General features: G+C 38.3%; 3 protein-coding genes across 3 annotated transcripts; all 3 read left to right on the top strand.

The window, feature by feature from the left end:
• The first annotated feature begins 8623 nt into the window (after positions 1–8623).
• LOC134845725 (ubiquitin-ribosomal protein eS31 fusion protein-like) lies at positions 8624–11016 on the top strand. The gene is made up of 2 exons (XM_063862787.1): positions 8624–8924; positions 10719–11016. The coding sequence occupies exons 1-2, from the start codon at positions 8634–8636 to the stop codon at positions 10890–10892; spliced, it is 465 nt and encodes a 154-aa protein (XP_063718857.1). The 5' UTR covers positions 8624–8633; the 3' UTR covers positions 10893–11016.
• A 289-nt stretch (positions 11017–11305) lies between these two features.
• On the top strand, positions 11306–13459 carry LOC134845681 (uncharacterized). The gene is made up of 2 exons (XM_063862727.1): positions 11306–12394; positions 12595–13459. The coding sequence occupies exons 1-2, from the start codon at positions 11758–11760 to the stop codon at positions 13314–13316; spliced, it is 1359 nt and encodes a 452-aa protein (XP_063718797.1). The 5' UTR covers positions 11306–11757; the 3' UTR covers positions 13317–13459.
• A 6060-nt stretch (positions 13460–19519) lies between these two features.
• On the top strand, positions 19520–22497 carry LOC134845708 (uncharacterized). The gene is made up of 2 exons (XM_063862764.1): positions 19520–19854; positions 21912–22497. Exons 1-2 carry the CDS (start codon positions 19548–19550, stop codon positions 22196–22198), a joined length of 594 nt encoding a protein of 197 aa, XP_063718834.1. The 5' UTR covers positions 19520–19547; the 3' UTR covers positions 22199–22497.
• Positions 22498–22501: the final 4 nt, after the last annotated feature.

Below are 22501 nucleotides of genomic sequence, written 5' to 3'. Positions count from 1 at the left end.
ACGAATTTGAGCTGAGATAACTCCAACCCTATCTTGACTAATCCCACTTTTAGTTATATTCTTTTAAACCCCCCCCCCCCTTTAGATAGTTGTTAAAGAAGATGGGACAAAGCTCGTAGTGTAAAATTTGGATTTGAAAAGATGAAAAAAAAAAGCTAATTTTGATATTATGGATAGCAATACTAATCGATGAGAGACGGAATTGAAAGGGTGTATCAAAATGCAATAGAGTTCGTGATTTGGGGAGGAATAGGACCCTTAAGACTTTACACTTCCTAGTTTTGTCCTTTACGGTAGTGTTGTTTAGATTGTAAATTGTAATGTATATGTGAATTCATGGCTGGTCGGACTGGCAATCCTCCTGATCCTCGGCGTGTGGCCCTCCTCTGCGATTACGATCAACCATACGGCAGGTGCAGTGTTCGTGGCAGAAACCCCCATCATCATTGCGAGCGCGATGGAAACGTCTTGGGTATCAGTACCATTCCCCGTGGTTCCTGCGATTAACCGGACCCTTCTCGATATAGCCTTCCAGGAACACCAATATATGTTGGCGGACCGTTGGAAAGAATGGGATGGCAAGATCTGTGGGGACAACCTTACGACGGAAGCGTTTGTAAACTTAACGTACCTGGCCCTCAAAGGCGTAGAGTATGAAATCAGTGAAATAGAGGCCGTTCTCTACGAGATGAGGAACCGAGCAACGACCTTTGTCGACCAACACGAAGGGAGCTCTACGAGAGAAAGGAGGTGGATCAAGCCGGCGCTGGGAGGAGTTGCGGCGGCCATAGTGTTAGCTCCGATACTTAAGGAAGGGTTTTGTCACTACTTCTCTTTCTTTGGCCTTTGCGACGGAGACTCGAACTTGGGTAATGAGGCCTCGTTCTTGGACGGGGCTGTCCGGACGATCGTACTCGAGACCGGGGAAAGACTGCATCTTCTGGGCCACTCTCTCAACAAGACACAGACCCAGCTGAAAATGATATCCCATGACTCGAATGAGAACTTCGAACTGTTCCGGGGACTTTTACGACATGTTCTAGGGGGGACGGATGACCAGCGTAAGGAGAAAAGCGCCTGCAAAATGTATAGATGGAACTCCCTCTACAGTCAGGCGCTTAAATACTCGACTGTGATTGCGAACCATTCAGCGACTTTCGACACCATCAGGGCCGAACTGATAGCGTTCAAAATGGCAGTGCATAATTACGGGTATATTCTGGACGACGCGCTTAGTTCGTTGACGCGTGGATACATCCCTGCAACTCTCGTCCCTCCGGAGGTGCTGACGAGTATCTTGGACGGAATTCAACTGGACAAGATGCAAGAAGCCATTCCTAGGACGGAGTTGATGACTTACTACGGGTTCGAGCTAGTGCAGTCGACAGTAATTACTGGGACGGGGATTAACGTTCTGATCAATATCCCCGTACATCACACGATGGGCCTGCACGATGTTTACCGGGCGACTCCCCTTCCCCAACCTGCAAACGGAGGATCAACGGCGACTCAGTACAAATTTGTGAATACTCATCTACTGGTGTCTGAGAGGCGGGATAACTTTGCGGAAATACCGGGCGAGGTGATTTCAGCCCACTGCAGTGGTAGTAATCGACTGAAGCTCTGCTTTCGGCCTTTTGCGATGTCCCGGAGCAGTGAGTCCTCTTGTCTGGCGAGTCTGTTCTTTGACTTGCCCACGAATGCGTTGAAGCTGTGCCCGCAGGAAGTGATTGTCTTACCGGAGATTCCTACGGCTACGTATCTCGACGATTCGACTTACTTGGTAATGTCACGGGACGACGATTATACCTTGTTCAATTACAGTAGAGGAGCGAAGGACAGGGGCGAACTTATAGCAGGTTGCCGAAGCTGCCTCCTACGACCCAGTTGCGACGGAAGAATTGAAACACCAGATGGAGCCTTGGTGTTGGTACCGGATCCCCGAACCTGCCAATACGAGACTGGGTTGACCATCACGATTAGACAACATCCGTTGATTCAGAGTTTGTTCGCTACATTGGAGGAAGCTGAGAAGAATCTCCCGGGGGTTATGATACCGGAGATCCTAAAGGAGCAGGCAAGGAGTGAGATGGTCGAAGCACTCCGGCTGAACTTGGTCAAGTTACCCGAAGGATCGGTGGATGAAGAAACGATATCGGAGATAACGAAACCCTTCGCGGATGAAATTTTGCGCAGATATACCCCCTTTTATTGGCAAATGCTGCGGAACGGACCCGTACAGTTGGGAGTGGTGGTGTGGCTGTTAGTGACGGTGTTTGTGATATTAGTGTGTGTGTATTGGCGATGCTTTTTGAGGAAGGTACGACTGTTACGAGTGAATATGCGACGCCGACGGGGCGAAGAATTCGAGGATTCTTACTGTTGTGTACCCCCAGCTCGAGCCCGAGGGGTCCCCCCACCCCGATACGACCCACAGTTCGAGAGGGGACTTCCGAGACCCAACAGCTACCCCCAAGGGCCATCGAGTGGCGACGCGTTGAGTGGGCAAATATTCTTACCCCCGCGAGTTCCCGAGGGCCCTTCGTTCGAGGACGTGAATCTCTCGAGAGTAACGGACATGAATGATACGACCAGCACTCCGCTGATGGGGAGAGGGATCAACTACATGAGGGGCAAGTGGAGAGGTACCTCCAAGCGTGGACCAAGAGTGGGGACCAGTGCGATAATAGATACCACCCTGTGAGGACGAGAGGCGGGCGAGGGTGAGTGTGAGGGAGAGGGAGAGGAGCCAGTCGACCGGCCGTGAGCGAAACTTTTTAATTAAACTATTATATCCAGGTCCTGTGTATTCGGTGCTACTCACGTGGTTGTGTAACTCCACCTCCTAGCTATTTATAGTAACTTATGATTGAAGGAGGTTGGGCTATACTTTGAAGAGTAAAATTTTTTATATTAGTCGTTCCCCGAGTCAAGCGATGCTTGACCCCCCACTCATTAGTGCTATACTCTAGGAGCCTGTATCTTTTCTATTTCGGGGAAGTTGACTAAAGGGTTTGCGATTACACTAAGGTCTAAGATAGGCATACTAGGTGGTACAACTCCCTTATTCGGGAGAATAAGATAATAGGAGAGAAGACTGTAGAATATGTAATTCTATGATCTCATATAGCCGGAAAACGCAGATAGATACTTGAATTGATATCCGGATTATTAGTTATAAGTTACAGGCATGATGATATATACGTATCAATTAGGGGTTTTAAAAAAAGCGGTATTTGGCCCGAAGTGAGAAATCGAAACCAGGGACAGGACTTCGCCAATGTCCCTGGCCAGTTCATTTTGCTCGGCCGGAAGTTTTCCCCCATAATCTCTCAATTGATTTGCGAGCCACAACGCCTCCGTTGAATTCATCGGTACGGTCATCTCGCACTCTACTCCATACTTGAAGTAGACGATAGTGATGTCAGAGATGTGGCGGTGTGTGCCGAGGTATGCGGCCACTTTCATTAGCTTTATTCGCAAGGGGAGTTCTGTGGGCTGGTTCCTGCCCCAAAAGAAGGGGGTAGCGTTCTCCCCCTCCTCAAACTGAAGGGCCCAGACGAAATGAGATTGGGTGGCCATGTGTTTTACGGGAAATTCGGCTCTAAATAGGACAAAATGGGACTTTTTATGAGTTAAATGAAAAGTTTGGCTAAAAGAACAGGTTACAAAATATTCAAAACAAATTATTGAAAGTTTATACCAAAAATTACTCACGTTTAAAAGTAACTTGAATGTAGTAGATATGAAATAGGAATGATGCGCACAGCCCAAAATCGAACGTCCTATAATCCAGCAAATATTTGCAGTAAATATTTGTCGGAGACGAACGAATCGAAGCATGTGCATAATAGGGACCCAAAATGGTCGAAATTAAATACCAAGATGAGAATGATGAAGATATTTGAAATAATAAGAAAAGTTCAAGTAAAAGGGGATTTTGAATAAAACTATGTAGGTTTTGGATGCATTCCGGTAATAATTGCGACATGCCCTTCCCCTTTGTGGGGCCCCTCATGTTGCTGCCAATACTGGAGGTAAATAGCTTCCGATCCGTTTTGACCGTGTTTATTCCCCGCGACGTAATTCCATTTCGGGGGACTTAGGTCGGTCCGGTACTCGTATATATGTACCCCGAGCATTTCGGCGAGCAGGTGCATGTCGGAATCAATGACCCCACGTGATAGTAACGTCGCATTGGGATCGTGAAATGGATAATAGAACGAATCCAAACGTCCTCGTTCACGCAATTGCTGATCCTCTAAGGTCCGTTGCAAGCGGTACGACTGTACTTTTCTCCCGGTAATAAGGTAATGTAGGCAATCCAATAAACAAGAAGAAAGAGTGCAAGCGCCTTCGATCGTAATGGGTTCGTGCGTGTTGACGTTGGCACTATCGCAGTCTTGGGTGGCGATAGGTTTTTTCCCGGCAACGAAGACAGGGACACGAGGTTTATGCGATCGATTTCCCTTTGCTTTTTTTCACCGGCGTCATAATCGTCCGGCATATTCGTTCGCGAGTCTTGGACGATAAATGTCGCATAGGAACCTCGTCAGATAGGATCATCCGGGCTTCAATACATTTAATGCACTCTAAACAGACATTTCGACAGACATCACGGAGGTCTCCCTCTATGAAATACTGCGATCGCGCTTCTTGGTGTAGATCGTTAGAGTTCCCCCGATGACTTAAGGTTGACCTATGTAAATTACGTAACACGGGGGTGACGTTAAGCTTGTGGAGAACGATTTTCCCATCTCGGCGTAGGTATCCATCCACGAGGGAATACTTCTTCGCTCTAAGGCAGAAGGCGGTTCTTTTGTTTCGGGCAAGGCCGGGGGGTATTTTCCGTCGTTCTTTCGGGGTAGCGTGGAGGTATTGGGATATTTGGGTATATAATTCAAAATCCATGATAAAGATGATAAATCGAATAATATGTAATAAGATGAAGAAACCGTTTAGAACGCTACCGAATGACTGATTGGTAAATAATGAAATAGTTAAGTTAAGATTGAATTAAACTCGTGTTTAATTAAGTTCGTGGGATTAATCCCCCTCTTTAGTGAAAATAGTGAATGCAATAGCTCCCGCCAACCCCCCCCCCCCCCCCCCAACTCGGGAACTATAAGGGCGAACTTTATGAAATTTAATGGAGTGATACTAGAGATGATTTGACCCGGGCATGCAAAGCGCCGGACCCGCTTGACCCCCTGGGGCCGAGTGATAACGGTTCCCGGAAGTGCAATTGGCCCCACCGGAAACCCTTAACTAATGATCCGATTGAGCTCATTTTTAAATATGTGGTAGCCCTGGATGAGGGAAGCTTAAGTTTGGAATTCCAGATCTCCAAGGTCACCCCGGCCCGATTTATGCCCTAAACAAACAAACCCCCACATGACTCCCGGAGGCTACTTCTCGACCCCCAATGACCCTAGGGAGCTGAAACTTGGAGGGATGGTAGATAGTGACATGGTCTATCGTATATTAGGATGATGACCCTACTGGGTGACAATGGCACGGGCTATTAGCACTTGGGAATATCACCCCTTTTAGGTGTTAATGGGCTATTTGCGAAAAATAATGCGCGAGGGCATATCGATTTCATGGCTTATATGTGTAGTATAACCCACCCCGGTAAAAAGGACCCCTATAGGTCTCAGCTCCCGGTTGACCTTTCTGGTGCTAATTGACCTTTCCCGGGAAAAGTGATAATGAACCTTAAAAGTGGGATAACTTGAGAAGTATTTGTCGGATATGGATGAAACTTGGTAGGTACGACCCCATGTGACCTCGAACCGATTATGGGAGACTTGACCCCGGGTGACCCCGGGTTGACCTTTACTTGACCTTTTGGAATTTTAGCCCCGAAACCCCTAAAATTAGCACCGGAAAGTAGCCCAAATCATATGTCTCGTAATCAGGGGAGTTAATAGAGATATGTTATTGATATTGGGTGACAATTTGCGTGCATAGGAAATTAGTTAGGCATTTCCTGGAATTCGATGGAATATCTTGGCTTAATGTATAGTGGTATATTGTTGGATTTAATACGAGTTAGTTAAATAAACATTGGGTTAAATTTTGACTTGGCGAATGAACTATTAATAGAAATGCGTCAATGGCACAGAAAAGTAGTCACATATTAATTTGGCAATATGACAGAGGGAATAGGGAATTAATTAACATAAATATTAGAAATGTACTGGATATTCCATTGGCTTCTGGGAGATGTTTTTTTTGGCTCAATTGGACACTAGTTGGGGGAATGGCTTAACCTGAAGGTTGATTAGGTTGAAATTTGAATAGGTTATGCATGGGAATTTTTGGATTATGATAATTAGGAAACTAAGTCCTTTGTGAATTTACCCTAAGTGTGGGAGACGGGAAAAGTTACGGGAAAGTTAAATAAAGTCCTTGGTAATGTTGATATGTAAATATAGCTTGGATTGAGTTGAAGTTGCATTTGCTATTTGTTTTGCATAGCTTTGATTGGCATTTGGAACCTGGCATTTAAATTAATGTGATCATGCCGAGTTTATGAACTGGAACGTTGCGTAGGAGGCATAAAGGTAAATGCTAAGACTTATAAGGGGATGGCATCTCTAACTAAAACTAAGGGTAAATAGACTTAAGGTACGAACGTTCCGGTCGACCTTTGCGACAAAGACAGAACAAAAATTAGGAGAGACTAATCAAGTTGGTTAGAAAAAGTTACGAAAAACCTTAAAGGAACAACTTCGCGAAAGTTGTTAATTTATCGGGTAGGGTAATTTTTCTAAGTACTTTCAAGAAGAAAGTGAAACTCAGAGAGGCACCTCTGGAAGTTGATATTAGTGAAGTGCTGATAACTGTTAGAGGCAGTTAGTTAATTAATAATAATCGCAAACCCTTCTCCTTAATTGAACGAATAATTTTTATCTGGGCCAATTATAGGCCATTCTGTAGTTGGATTATATTTATCTCTTAATTCATTCTTATTATCGAAAAGTGTTGTTGCGAGCGATTATCGATTGACGAGAGAGGTACAGCCGGAAGAGCACCACAAAAGGGGGCGAGCAACATAATACGATACAGACCGGCTATCCACCAAATTAACCCTTTTGGGATTGTGAACAGCACTGGTACTTGGTTGCCCCACCGACCCAGTGTAAAAGGGAAACATATAGCGGCGACACGAAGTAGAGTGAAAGGTCGGCCTAGAGATATTGTGAATTCCACACGTTTACAATGACAATGAGTGCTGAAGCCTTTGAAGCAGCTTTTTTGACTGGAAGAAGCTTAAGTTTTGACCGTATCTGGTGTGTAGTCGTCTCTGAAATTAGCTTTGGTCATTGAAAACCTCTCAACAGGGAGCAGTGCGCCGAATCTTTTTTCTTATGCTACTATCATTCTTTTCTGATCTTCGTTGCAATTCTCCAGCATTTCGTTCAGTTTTGGCTTGACTCCTGCCTTTTGTTTCTTTTTTATGTTTTTTTTTGTTCTCAACTGCTATTTAAATTTCTGTCTTTCCGGACGAGCTATTTGACATAACCGCTTGAGCAAGAGGCTCCCAAATTTAAAGAGAATTTTCATAATGACTATTTCCGAGAAACTAAAATTGCAAAAACCCCCTATCTTGCAGGGTTGTGTTCTGATTTCAGATTGAAACAGAAACATTAATTTTATTGTGCTCATAAAGCGTGACGCCGCCGCCACCATAAAATAAATGTTTTTATCCCCTTGCAAAATTAACGGAAATTCAATTGGAATAACTCGTATAACGTTTTAAGCATTGGAAATTAAAACTACTTTTCTCGTTAAATACGAATAATAACGATTCTTCTCGTAAAATACGATTATTCGAACGACTCTTCTAGTAAAATACGAATGCACCAATAACATTCACGAGAGATTACGAATTTTTTTCTACGACAGATTGGGAGATTTCCCAATTGAGTAGAAAGTTATTTCCAGCGAATTTTAGATTTACTTTCTAAGATAGGACCCTATATTACTAGCAAGCGCTTTGTCCGGCGTACATAAGTATTGCTAACGTAATAAATTGGTGCGAATAGTGAGGCACACCTTCTAAAATTTCGCGAAAATTGCTAAAATCTCAAAAAGAGAGAAAAAGCAAATAGTCCAATTCTCAAACTGGAGAATTGTTAATTTTTCTCTTACATTTAAGAGAAGTATTAAATTTCCAAATTGGAAAATTAAAATGTCTAAGTAAATTTATTAACTTTTCTACCTTTCTTCTTTTGATATCTAAATTTTGAGTTAAATCCAATATCCCATCCCAACTTGTCTTTAATGACAATTTCGGGGCCCTCATAATTAGGCACATCAGTATGTTGCAATTACAATGACTGACGCTCATTTTTCTAAAACTTCTACCAGATTTTTCTCAGGAGCCATCGATAATTAAGCACATGAGAGTTTATTTCAATTACAACGACTAACAATTTGATTAATTTTCTACCAGATAGTGTTGATGCTCCGTTTAAATTTAATCTAATAGTGAGAGAATTTAAAACTGAAATAGATGTTTTGCTGTAATTTAAAATTCAAATAAAGAAATTTTACCCCTATTTTCGATGGTAAACAAACTATTAGAGCGTACATGTTAGCGTTCTCTTTTTTTTTCAGGGAAAATGCAAATCTTTGTGAAAACCCTCACGGGCAAAACTATCACCTTGGATGTTGAGCCAACAGACACCGTTGAAGTACTCAAGGCTAAAATCGAGAACAAGGAGGAGATCCCTAGTGAAGAATTGAGACTTATCTTTGGAGGCAAACAACTAGAAGACGGAGATGAGCTACTAAGTGAGGGAGTGGAGAAGGAATCAACAATTCACGTTGTTCTTGGTCTGTCTGGTGGTGGTAAGAAACGAAAGAAGAAGGTCTACACTACCCCCAAGAAGATCAAGAAGAAGACAAAGAAGGTAAAACAAAACTTTTTTGACCGCTTTCTGACTTGGATTCAATTCAACATATTTTTTTACTGACCTATAATTTGAACAGGGTGAAGTGACCCCAGACATGGATTTTTTCAAAAATTAATTATTCGAAAGTAGGCTGAGTAATCTTAGAATTCAATTTTGCTGAATAGTTTGTATTTTCATTTTGAACTGTCTTCTTCGCTCAGTGCCGCGTCAGCTCGGACAGACACCTCAACTATTTGTTTTCTAGACAACTCAACTAAAGATATTTTGGACAAAATTGGCATTGGCAAGTGCAGTGCTGATTTGAATTAACCGGACTAAACGAACAGAATTGAAAATTTTGAACGCTTTTGTCTCAAATTGGGTTGACACGTTAGACAAAAATTGATAAGAACAACAGTAGCTTAGATTTTATAGCAGAACTAATGATCCATTTTTGGCAAAATTCGGACCCGAAAATTTAACCTAAAATAGGTTCCTTTCTGGCTCATTCATTTTCTTCAATCAAAGTTTACGCCGAAAGTATTGGAGCAACCTCTTCTGTTGCCCAACGAAATTTAAGCAGGGTATGTTCTCCGGAAAATGCGCAGAAACGTTTTAAAACGTTTTAGATCAATTTGACATTTTATGAAGTTATTTTGACTGTCAAATGTCAGGAATGACATTTTTTGACTGTCAAACAAAAACATATTCCTTTCTACAAATTTTGAGAGATTAAAACCTTGAACTTTGTTGGGCCGCACAAGAGGTGAAATTTGATATAATTTTCTCATCAGTTGCTCCGGTACTTGTTGTGTAGTTTTTGACTGAAGCAAATGAGCCAAAAAGAACCCTCTTTTATGTTAACATTTGGGCCGGAACTTAGCAAAAAAAGCATATTATTTATGTTAAAAGTCTAAGCCATTTTTTGTGTACATCACTTTTTGTCTAACGTCAACGCAATTTGAGACATACGCGTTAAAAGTTCCAAATTCTGTTCGTTTTGACCGGTTTGTCAAGAAGTGAATAATAGTAATTTTAAGGGACTAGCCAGCCTTTTCCTTTTGAAACCTTCTGAAAAAAGCAGCTATTTTCCAAAGAGAGTCGATGGATGTAGTGAACTCTTATATGAGTGATGATTTGCTTTTTTTCAGGAAAAGTCTTCAATTTGTTCGCGCTCAAATTTGTTTTTTTTTGCGGTTTGAATTGTGCTTTTTTTAAAGTTAATATCCTTTGTCAAAAGGAATGCGAACTTCACTATCGAACATCAAAAGTATAGAAGTCACAAAATGTGATCGTTTTCTAATTTCGAAAGTGGATAAAGTTTCAGGTATCCCAACGGATTAAAACTTTACCTATTGATCCAGTTTTGTGGAATTGAGTTAATTTTATCAAAAAAGTTCCATCATAAAATATTCACGACATTGAAAGAGCTTTAAGGCCATATATATATTTTTTTAATTTTGAATTTCGAAAGTTGAAAATTTTGCAAAAACGTCTTTTTTTGTTTTCTTGCGTTCATTTTTCTTTCCCAACTGTCTCTTGGCTATGTTGATCAAAGTTTTATTATCAAAAGGTTTAGCGATTTAAGGTAATTATAGAGTTTTTGGAGACCTGGTAGAGTCAAACTGGTCGATCTACAGAAAAGTCGACAAAATTGTCGATTTTTGTATAAATCTGTATGAAAAAATACTATATCCGCTCCTGCTTTTGAATCTTGGAAATCGAACTTGAAGTGGTATTATAGGTAGTCAAACATCAAAATGAATGCTCAAGTCAAGTTAGCCTAGAAACGAGTTTTTTTTTTTGTTGTAGGTCAAGCTTCCTGTGCTTAAATACTACAAAGTGGACGACAGTGGTAAAATCACCCGACTGAGGAAGGAGTGTGAGTCGGAAAACTGCGGCGCTGGTATCTTCATGGCCAACCACAAGGACAGATACTACTGTGGAAAGTGTGCCCTCACTTACGTCATCGACACCAGCAAATAAACACTGAGGAGGAATGTTTAGCTGCAGAAATCGATGTCTGAATTGACAGCAATGAAAACTCCTGATTGCTCAATTTCATTGTTGGATCTGCGAGTTATGATGTTAATTCAACTTTGAGTGGCAATTTTTGTAGTTAGTTCGAAATAAGGTCCTTAAAAATGAAGTAGGTTTAGTTTAACCTTTGAATGAGAGCAACTGCAACAAAATAGTTCAATGAAGCGCTAAATTCCTCAAAACTTGGCAAATGAATGGTCCGCCAATTTTCAACTAGAAGTTGCAGTTAAATAATGCGTAAAGTTTGACACTAGTGTTCCGCATTAATGAGCGGTCAGCCATAAGTAGCAGTGAAACTATTGATTCCAGAAATATGGCGTGGTTATTTTTTAACAAATTTTCATGCTGTTCAAAGTTTCAGGTAGCAATGGGCAAACAAACTTGGAAAAATAAAGATAATTTCAACAAGTTCTCCAGTCTGAAAGTAGACAAGGCTTTCCATACATCATGGGATAAAAAGAAGGAAGAGCGGGAGAAACTGAAACAAGTTAAATTGATGGAGCAAGAGTTGAAAGAGGAAGCACAGAAAGAAGAAGATGCTCGGAAGGAGCGACGCAGGAAGAAAATCGAACAGAAGAAAAAGAACGAGCAGAAATCTATGGTAGTGCAACCGATCACAAATTCCAAGAAATTGAAGAAGTTGACGAAAAGGCAGAGAAAACAGCTAGTAATGATGGCAACCGCTTGAGTTTTAAATTGAATTTGGTGCTGTTGAATTTTTAAACTTGTCTCTGTTTACTTTGCTCGATTAGAAATTAGACTTGTGAATCGCACGTTTAATTGAACAAACTAGCATGTATTCTGAGAGCAAATGGCTGTAAATTGGCAACATCACGGGTTGCCTATCTTAGCGAATTTGATTCAATTTCAGGTAGTCAACATGAGTATATCGGCTGTGAAGGGTCCGAATAATGACAAAAAAATGAATACGATACTAGATAATTCAGCAGGTAATGATTCTGGTTTCAGAGGTCGAAAACGACAGAAATCGGTTGATAAGTACAAGAGGAAAGTGACTTCAAGTTACATTGATTTGAATGGATCTGAAGATGATAGTTCCGATAGTTCAAGAAGTGCTTCAGGAAAATCTTCTTGTTCATCATCCTCAAGTGGCAGGTCGAAAAGTGCAACCAATAAACACGGAAAACGTCAGGTGACACCAGAGCGCAAGCAAAAGCGAAGCTCAAAAACACCCCCACGCAGGTTCTCGAAGCAGAAGTTCAGAAACCCTGTCAAGAACGAACCGAAAATTACAAAAATGTCGCTGGCTAAAAGCAGGCACATGAATAGAATACGGTACGCACTGAGTCCCATTTCAGGACGCAAGTTGTACCCCCTGGAACCGAACAAGAGTAATCAACCTGTGTATGCTAGTTCAGGCAAGCTGGGTAGCCGAGTAACTGCTAGCGGAATCAAGTACACATTTCTTCTGGAAAAAGTATTACAAGGTAAATCATGTATTAAGTAGCTACTGACATCGTTTGCGTTTGCTTTCTTAAACATTGAGGGTTATAGAATTGACTTAGAAATTTAGCCCAAAAATAACATATCTTTGAAAAAGTTAAAAATAAAATCCAAGTGATTTGTTGAAAACGTTTGTAAGTAATTGGTTTGGTCAAATGTTTGTGCTTCATCTGCCTGGTTTTAGCGCAACTAAACTCCGCTGCAACCTCTGAACATTCAGACTCGATGGCAGCCGCCGATGTGATGAGCTCAAGTCTTGCAGTGTCTTTAGCGAAAGAGAAGTCTTGTCCGATCATTCCTCAAGATAGGTCAAAGAATAAATCCATGAATACAAGTTGTTCAAATGATGTGAAAAACATCGCTGAAGTGGAAGGTAAAGAAGTTGGCCGAGCTGGTCAATATATGGATTCTACAGGCGTTCCTTTGATTCAGAATCATGGAAACCATCTGAGTCCTTACCACTCAATGGTACCGAATCATATGTTTCCGCAATTGATGCATCAACACATGGCCTATATTCAACAACCATCTCAGCAAGAACTAAATGCAAACACGAGTCATTTACCGAAATTGGTAAGAAGATGCCAGGATGCTCCGGTGGATCAAAAGAGCTCATTGGATGTTCCGATTGGTTATCACGGGTTGAGCTTCAATGGGGGTATAGGAATGATGCACCCAGCTTTCGTGCATCCTCATTATGCACAAGGTCATCCTTTCATGCCTTCGATTCCCATGTGCCAAGGGCCATGTTGCAGGATTCCCACAGCAAGTGTGATAGATTATTGCTCAGTTACAGCCGCAAACCACCAGATTTGCTCTGACCATGTGAAAACTGGCTCAGCAAATGAGGCAAAGGAACAGTCCAAAGTCATTCACGGACCGAGAAATGAAATGAAGGAAGAATGATTAGAAATGTGTGCGATTTTGTGTTGTCTATCTTTATTTGTTTTGTTTCTGTTAATTTGTAAAATATGTAAATTGTTGATATGTTAATGTTTACAAATTTTAAGTTGAGTTCTTGTTGTAGTTAATTTATAGTTGAACCTTTATTTTAAACAAGTGTAGGTTAAATTAATAAGCGTAGTTTCGAGTAAGATTATCTTATTTGGAAGACTTAATGGAAGGAAAATCAAGAATTACTGTTTTCTTCGGCTTTTTTCCATTTCCCCCGGCATTTGAATTTCAGGTTTGACAGAATTATTTAGCGATATCATAATTCAATGGAATTTTGCATATTGAAGGAACGAACTATTGTGAACAGATTGTTTTTCATACTTAATGTATGGAGTTCGAGTCCCGGTATGTCCTTGTTCTTTTAAGAGTAATGAACGTAGTGAAGACTCTTAGGTCTTGCTGATTTTTTTTGTTTTTTTTTCCAGGAAAAAGTCTTAAAATGCTGTAACAAGTACATATTGATGCATTTATGAATGCACTTAGGTATATATGCACTTTTTGAGATCAATTGAAAGTGACGTAAAAAACACTCTCCAAATATGAACGTGGAAAAGTAGTTTCGAAAGTGGAATATAATCATAAATCGTTCTTGAATTTCAAAGAGCTTAAAGGGCATCTATTTTTTCTTTGAAAATCGAAAGTTGAGATTTTTTCAGCAAAGTCTGTGTTATTTTTGTTTACTTGCGTTCATGACTCTTTTTCAATCTTCGTTTCAATTAGCTGTTTTAGTATGTATGAAGTTGAAATTTTTTCCATCGTGTTATTTCTTGCGCTGTAAGTAATTATCAGGTTGGTTACAATTGCTTTTCTTTGTAGTTTTAGAGAGACTCAAAAATTCTTAAAGTTTATAAAAAAAATTCGGCTTGGTTTGTTTCGACTCAAAGATTGTCGGATTAGTTTAGACTTCGAAAGTTTGTTTACTTTGCTTTGTTAAAGTTCAATTGTTTTGCTTGGCATGTTTACCCAGAGTTCCTGCATGATAAAAACAGACATTTTGAAAATGTATGGAATTGGGGTTTTAATTTTTTTCTGAGACGCTTTGGAAAATGTGTTCAGTTTTTGCATAAATTTTAGTTTTTCTCAAAAAAACTACCCAACCACCCTGCCGAGTTTCAAAAACGGGTATCTTTAGGAAAGATCGCCTGCTCCCTTGTTTTGATGCATGCACGCCAAGTCTTTTTCTACCCCATTGTCTACAGCCTTCGAAAAAGTCTGAGGGGGAATTTTTGGCCAACATTTTTTTGGTTTTTTCGCGAGGTTATAAATGTGTTCAGTTTTTGCATAAATTTTAGTTTTTCTCAAAAAAACTACCCAAACATCCTGCCGATTTTCAAAATTGGGTATCTTAAGGAAAGATCGCCTACTACCCTGTGTTCCTACATACATGCCTAGTCTTTAATTTTACCCCATTGTCTACAGCCTTCGAAAAAGTCTGTGGGGGAATATTTGGCCAAAATTTTTTTGGTTTTTTGTTTTTTCACAAACCACCATCCCGATTTTGTAATTTTAGGCTCAACCAAAATAACGGGTTGTGGAAAGCTCCCATGCATAATCGACTCTGCCTGTTTTTACACACAGTTATGGCCCTCGGAAAAGTTTTTTTCGTTTTCTGAAACTGTTTGTTTTTTCCCGAAAATTAACCTCGCAAATCTAATTTTTGAGTTCATAAGAAATAACATGCTGAGCGAATTTCTGCTTCATAATCGACTACTCTCAATTTTTTACTCATAATGCTGTGCACTCGGAAAAGACTTTTTTTTTTGTTTTGAAATTATTTTACCTTTCTCGAAAACTACCCTCGGAAAGTTGAGTTTTTGGGTTCAATCGAATCAACAGGTTATGTGAATATCTCGCGCATAAGCGGCTATGCCTGAGTTTTCTTAAACAAAAAGCCATGGTTCTCAGAAAAGTCACATTTATGATTTGTTGACCGTTTTATCGGAAACTTTTAACTTTCCTCGATAACTATCCTGCAATATTGATATCAAGGGTGTAATCTAACAACAGATTTTTAAAAACCTTAACTACACAAGAGACCACTCCCAATTTTTTTTAGAAATAAATAATGGCCTTCCAAAATGTTAAAGTTTTGAAACTCTGACAGTTTTTTGGAAACTTTGGTTTTTCTCGAAAACTACCCTGCCAATTCTTGGATTGGAGATTTTTTCATCCGAGAAACCCGATTTTTGGAATCTTATCTGCCTAAAGCGGCCACTACATACGTTTTGCAGAAAGACATTTTGGATTTCGGATAATCGCGTTTTTTTTTACTTCTGATTGTTTTTTTAAATACTGTATCAAATCTGAGATGAAGAGTTCAATCGAAAGAACTGGTTAGGAGAATTTTTCCTGCTATATGTTCTCGGGAAAAATCCAAATTTATGTTAGTAGAGAAACAACTAAGGGTTTGGCAAAATCCAACTTCTGAAATTTAAGAATTTAACTATTTCAGCCTGCATCAGTTTACCAAATTTAAAAATTATCAATCAGGCACTTCAAGCTTTAGCTGGGTCTCCAGCTTGCTTAACGAGACATTCAACAATTTCGTAAACTTAGTTTTTTCAACATTTTTCTTTTTCACTTCGATTTCTTAAGTTTTTTTGCTTGAATTGTTTCTCAAGTTCCGTTTCGCCTCTGTGGCACTTTTGCGAGAACAATTATCTTGTAATCAGTAACTAAACTTTTCCCCTAAACAATTTTTCTTACAAATTTTACTTGCTTTATTAGTATACTAGCCAGCTTAAGCGAGAGTAGTGTTATACTACGACTATTCTTTTTTTCTTTCAATCTAAGTCCCAAATATTGGTACCACTTGTGGGATCTTAACGGCTTTTTGATAGCATGTGATTAGACATTCGATTAGAAATAATTTAACATAGTTGATGCTTGTTTCGTTTATCGATTGAACCGAAAAGTTGTTTTTTCAATCAACAGTACAAAAATAAAAATTCGATTTCAGAAATTTTCCAACTCAATACATTCCGCAATTTTTTTGAAATACATAATCTATCCATTATATATTTAAATACGGGCTCACACTATCTCGCCATGTTTAAGCTTTTTCAACGTATTATTATTTTTTCGTTTAACGAAAAAAGTTTTTCATGTTTAAGCTATATCATATATTGCAATGGTTAAGAATTTTTTTAGATTTCCAGTTTGAATTCAGTGTTTTTTTCCAAGTGTAATGTAAGCACCGAATAGTGGGATGTTTTCTGGGCTTCCCCAGGAGTTGCGGTTTTTGCCTCCAATCATGAATGCTCAAATCCTTTTTAGTTTACGAGATATGACGTGTTTTATGATTTTTTGAACTTAGGTTTTGAAAAACTTTAAAGATTGGAAATTCCCAATCTTGTATTTGTGTACTGTGAAAGTACTCTCTGGAGTTTCAACGTGCAAATCTTGCTTCCAACTTCGACTGCTGAAATGCTCTTAGTTTTCAAGGTGTGACCTTTGTTGCTTTTTTGAAATTGTTCAAGTAGAAATCCAAAATTTCACAAAAATCGAAGTTCCTATTTCTATAGTGAGGCTCGGTCTGGGTACTCCCAGGAGTTTGAGTTTTGCCTCCAAATATGACTACTCAAATACTGGTACTTAGTTTTTGTACTGGAAAGTTTTTAAAATTTGAATTCCTAACCCTGTATCTGGGGGCTGTCAGAGCACTCTCAGGGGTTGCGCATCTCGCCTCTAAATGTGACTCCTCGAATTATTTTTAGTTTTCGAGATATGACGTTTTATGGTTTTTCAAAAAGTTTTTTTTTAGAAAAATTAAATTTGAAGTTGGGTACGGTGAGAATAATCTCAGGAGATGCAAATCTTGCGTCGAAATGCGACTACTCGACCGCTTTTATTTTCCGAAATGTGACTGTTTTTTATGTCATTTTAAAATTTTTCTAAAAACTTCAAAAAAATTTGAGATTACCAACCCTGTTTTCGGGTGCTATCAAAGTACACTCAAAGGATGCTTATCTTATTTCCAATATATGGGTTTTTTGTGAGCTTTCAAAAATTCGAAGCACCGGAGGTGCGTTACACGCTAGTTAATTTTAATGAATCAATCTATCTATACTATATTTAAATGCGAGTGACAGCTAACTCCCATGCTTAAACATATTAATTTTGCATGTTTAACGAAAGAATTTTTTCATGTTTGAGCTATATCATATATTGCAATGCTTAATAAAATTCTTCAATTAGTTTTCCGCAAATTCATTAATTTTTCATAAATTTTTTCGAGGCCAAGTTGTCTGTATACCTGTAAGAATTTTTTCACGCTTAAGCAATATCGTATATTGCAATGGTTAAGGTTTTTTTGTCGAATTTCCAGTTAAAATTCAGTGTTTATTTCATCAAGTTAAAATTAGCAACCCAATAGTGGGATGTTGTCTGAGTTTTCCCAGGTTTTGAGATTCTGGCCTCCATATATAAATATCCAAATCATTTTAATTTACGAGATAGGCAATTTTCGAGATTTTTCAAAAATTTCTAGAAAATTTAATTTTAAAAAGTTTCTCAATTTTTGAAATTCTCACCCTGTAGTTGGATATTGTGAGGGTACTCTCAGGGGTTGCAAATCTTGCCTCTGATTATGGCTGCTTAACTCCTTATAGTTTTCGAGATATGAGGCTTTTTTTCGGATTTTTTCAAAATTTTTCAGAAAACTAAGATATAAAAAAATTTGCAAAATTTGATATGCTGATCTCTGTGGCTGCAATTTTTGCCTCCAAAAATGACTGCTCAAATCCGTGTAGTTTTTGAGATCTGACGTTTTCTATTATTTTCTTCGAAGTTTTCAAAAAAACATGTTAAAAAGTTCCAAAACTTTGAAACTCTCTTAATCCTATTATTCGAATCTCTGAGGGCACTCTCTGTGGGGGTTGCGAATCTTGCCTCTGAATCTGGCTTCTCAAATTTTTGTAGTTTTCGACATATGACGTTTTTGAGGATTTTGTCAAATTTTTTCAGAGAACTTAAATATAAAAAATTTCACAAAACTTGAAATTACCATCTCTGAGGTGAGTGTCAGTCAGGGTACTCTCAGGAGTAGCGAATTTGGCCTCCTAATATGACTGCTCAAAACCTTGCAGTTTTCCAGATAAGACGTTTTTTGTGATTTTTTCAAAAAAAATTTAATGAAAATTAAAATATTTTTTTTTTCGAAGTTTGAAATTCCTAGCCTGTAGTTTAGGGCTGTCAGAGTAATCTCGGGGATTGGAAATTGGGCCTCCAATTAAGAATGACTTAATTTTTTTTTAGCTTAAGAGTTATGACGATTTTTGTGATTATTTTATGGAAATTTTCAGAAAACTCAAATTACAAAATAATTCAGTAAAGTGAAATTCCCAGGCCTGTAGATGTGTGCTGTCAGAGTATTTTGAAAGATTGCGAATATTGCCATCAAGTAAGACTGATCAAATCTTAGTAGTTTTCGAGATATGAAAGTTTACTGGTTTTAAAAAAAATACCTTTTTTTAGAAAACTTAAGGTGAAGTTTCTCAAAATTAGAATTTCCCAACGTTGTAGTTGGGTACGGTAAGAGTATTCTCAGGAGTTGCAAATCTTGCGTCCAAATGCGACTGCTCAATTGCTTTTAGTTTCCCGGATGAGTTCTTCAAAATTTGTATAAAAAAACTTGAATGAAAAGCTTGTTCGGTTTATTATGAGTACCGGAGGTGCGTAACACGCTAGTCGGCTTTATGCTTTCATATTTGTTATATGCAAACTTAGCGTAGATGGTTCTTCAAAATTTGTATAAAAAAACTTGAATGAAAAGCTTGTTCGGTTTATTATGAGTACCGGAGGTGCGTAACACGCTAGTCGGCTTTATGCTTTCATATTTGTTATATGCAAACTTAGCGTAGATGCCTGTTTGTTATACTCCAAATAATTACCTGCAAAATTGTCATTTTGTATTTGGTGCCACTTTTGCCACGTGTTTGACTTGAAACTTTTTTCAATTTTTTTGTATGATGAAAGTTTTTCGGCTTTGTTTTCTCTATGTTAGTTTTATTCCGTTGCTAATTGAATATTCAAAATTTTTTTGGTAGACCTAATTTTTCAAAACGGCTTCTTATGTTTTTCTTTATGTTTGTGTTGTATCCGCTTCGCCACTGTGTATTCAGTTTTCTTTGCTTCAATTCCTCTTTTTCAGATATAGATAAAACAAACTGAAAGTAGATTAAAATGAGTAGAAAGGTTCTATCCTCGATTGAGGTGGACACTGAAAATACGCATGTTTATATCCCGAAGAAAAAAGAAACATTGTCGTCAGGAGTGCCGAGGAAAATGTTCCGAGAAGTATCGAATGAAACCTCGCATGCTATCAACGGAAATGGAAAACAAGTTCAGACTACACTCAAAACTGTGAAGAAAGTTGCGAGAGGGAAAGAATTAGTGGAGAAGGCTACAAATACTTCACCTGAAGTGAAAGGAGAGAATTTAGTGTGTGACAGTTGCAAAAAGATTGTTTTGCCAGAAGATAATACAAACGGTTGGATGAATTACGAATTGATTTTTTTTGCATGGAACGATTTGGTTTTTAAGTGATTTTGTAAATGAGTTTTATCTTTTTAAAAACGCGAATTGCTCCAATTTTCCGTTTTTTATTAATGAGAAATTGATTCGAATTGACGTAAGTGAATCAAATCACCCATTGTGGTCACTATAAGTGAAAAGCGTGCTCAACAACTGCTGGATTCCTAAATAAGTTAAGATCTGAGCATGATCTTTTAGAGCTTTTTGTTCAAGTGCCTATGAACGAAGTCAAGAAACTTATTTAAGTCATGTGGCTTTTTTCAGGCAAAAAGTCCTTAGTAGTTTTTCAAGCTCTAATTTGATTTTTCGCGGTTTGAATTCTGCTTTTCTTTATTGAAATTCAGTTGCGGAACGGGAGGGAAAATAGACTCTCCCGTAATAAAAGTACAAATGGTGCAAAAAACCTGGTTGGATTTTAGTTTCAAAATTGAATTTTGACTTGTACGCTTGCGAATAGTGAGCGGAATCAAATCGGAACAGAGAATTTTTAGGTGTAGTAGATTGTCGAACAGAGTCACTGCATCCTTTGATTTGTATTGAATATAAGTTTGTTACACTTGCGATAGAAAGTGTTTTGCAACCGGGTACTAGACTTTTTGAAATTAGACATGGTAAATTAAGGATTAGTTAATAATGAATTTAAATTTCTTTGCGTCTCTGGATCACTTGGTATGAAGGTAACGAATATGCCTAGGAGGGCGAATGTCCTGGAAGCGAAGCTGACAGGTCTTGTTTGTGTTCAAACGAAAAATTTTCCGGTTCAAAAAAATTGTCGGCTTATTTGTCTGCTTATTTTGTGTCGGATTAGTTGCCTCACCGTAAAATTGTTTTTTTTATGTGCGCAATTTACACAGTAATTGCTCTTAGTGTTTTTATTTTCTTCTGCTGTTTGTAATTTTACGAACCTTGCCCTCGTATATTCTTTTTTTTTCGCTTTAAAACTTAATTCTGCCTAAATTATTTCGGTCTATATTTGTTCGTGTGCGTGTGGATGTTTTGAATAGAAGCGGGACTCGAACTTTTTTATTAGCTTAAATGTTTTTCTGATTTTTTTGCCTGAAACGGCTTCTGCTCAGGTATTTTCGCTTTTTACCGCTTGGTAATTTTTCCTCCGATGCTAATTTCAAATTCTTTTGTTCTGGCACATTTTTTTTCTACAACTAGCTTTATTCATTTTGATATATTTAGTTTGTTCAGCAGTTCTGAATTTCCGTACTGTTAACTGTTGAGAAACTCCTCTTTTTTGACTTTGTGCACTCACCATAATCGTATAGTTTGGAATTTTAATTTATCTGATTGCAAATTTTTGAAGTCTTATTTTTTCTGTTTTTCTTAAGTTCCTTATTCGATTGTTCATGGTTTGAGGTGGCCAAATGCGACGTTTCGAACCATTAATGTGTTACAGAAAGGTTGAGTCGTGCCTACTCTTGAAATAATTTTGGACGTTTTTAACCTTGCTATTAGCAAGTGTGTTGCAACCGGGTGCTATACTTTATTTCTTCGTATACAACTTCGTAGAATTCGCTCGTGAAAATGTTACATTTCTGTTTCTTTTTTTTTCTATAGCACCCAGGTTTGAGAGGTTAACACCCATGCTTGAACGACAAAGGCTCAGAGTGTGTTTTCAGTCAGTACCTTATTTTTTGCAAACTGTAAATTTTCGGCTAATTTAGACTAACGCCTGTCTGCTTGTTTTTGTCGGCTTAGTTCGCGCAGAATGGACTTTTTGAAAAATCGACTTCTTTCGGGCGTTCCGAAAAATTCTCAAGTTTTTAATGATGCAGGTTATTTCGTTCAAGGGTTTTTTTTGGCTTGTAGCATTTTTTGTCAAAAAAGCTATTTTTGAAGGTATTTTTATTCATTTTTGTTTGCCTTTTCCCTTGCATTTAATCATAGTCATTCAGTGTTAGTTTTCCCAGTGAAATGAAAAATCTTGTTGATCAAGTTTTCTGTTGTTGATATTTTCAATCACTAAATAAATAGTGTTCAAAATTATTTTGGCTGATTGTTTAGATATGGATGATCTTGAGAAACTGTTAACTGCTGACGACTTAGATGACCATCAGACCGAACAGTACTGGAAGTGGGTCTGTGAGGAAACCAGAGAGTGTTTGAAAGAGACCCTAGAAGAAAAGGAGCAGCTGGCTGGAGATCTGGAAAAAGAGAGGAGGAAAAGCGGGTCTCTGGAGCTGAAGTTGGTCCTGATGGAGGCTAAAATAGAAGCGATGAAGGAGTTTGTCACCTCTAAGTTGGGATTAGAAGAATTCGAGTTCTTAAACGAAGATGAAGAAAACCTATAAAGTCAGCAGACAATTATCTCACTTTGCAATACATATTCCTAGTGCCTTAACTGCAAATACAAAACACACTACTTTTCGTGCTAAAATATTGCCTTACTAATTAGATTCTATTATTATGATTTTGTATTAATATTGAATGTGCAAATTATTTGAGTTTGTTTTTTTTGTGCTATGTAGTTCAGCTCAGTTTCAGTTATTTTTTTTATTTTGTACTTAATTCGTGTTACGTGATGATGAAGAATTGATTTTATAGTTGTTTTGCTGGTTGTGCATTTGAAGCTTGATAAATATACATATTTTTTC

Source organism: Symsagittifera roscoffensis, chromosome 1 (assembly GCF_963678635.1).
Source record: "Symsagittifera roscoffensis chromosome 1, txSymRosc1.1, whole genome shotgun sequence".
Lineage (NCBI taxonomy): Eukaryota > Metazoa > Xenacoelomorpha > Acoela > Convolutidae > Symsagittifera > Symsagittifera roscoffensis.
The sequence above is the reverse complement of the archived record's forward strand: the minus strand, read 5'-3'. Positions and strand labels throughout refer to the sequence as shown.

Excerpts from the sequence above, each read along its gene's own strand:
- LOC134845708 (XM_063862764.1), top strand. The coding sequence starts at position 19,548 with ATGAGTAGAAAGGTTCTATCCTCGATTGAGGTGGACACTGAAAATACG. Across the intron at positions 19,855-21,911 it reads GCCAGAAGATAATACAAACG|ATATGGATGATCTTGAGAAA; the intron begins GTTGGATGAATT and ends CTGATTGTTTAG.
- LOC134845681 (XM_063862727.1), top strand. The coding sequence starts at position 11,758 with ATGGCTGTAAATTGGCAACATCACGGGTTGCCTATCTTAGCGAATTTG. Across the intron at positions 12,395-12,594 it reads TCTGGAAAAAGTATTACAAG|CGCAACTAAACTCCGCTGCA; the intron begins GTAAATCATGTA and ends GCCTGGTTTTAG.
- LOC134845725 (XM_063862787.1), top strand. The coding sequence starts at position 8,634 with ATGCAAATCTTTGTGAAAACCCTCACGGGCAAAACTATCACCTTGGAT. Across the intron at positions 8,925-10,718 it reads TCAAGAAGAAGACAAAGAAG|GTCAAGCTTCCTGTGCTTAA; the intron begins GTAAAACAAAAC and ends TTTTTGTTGTAG.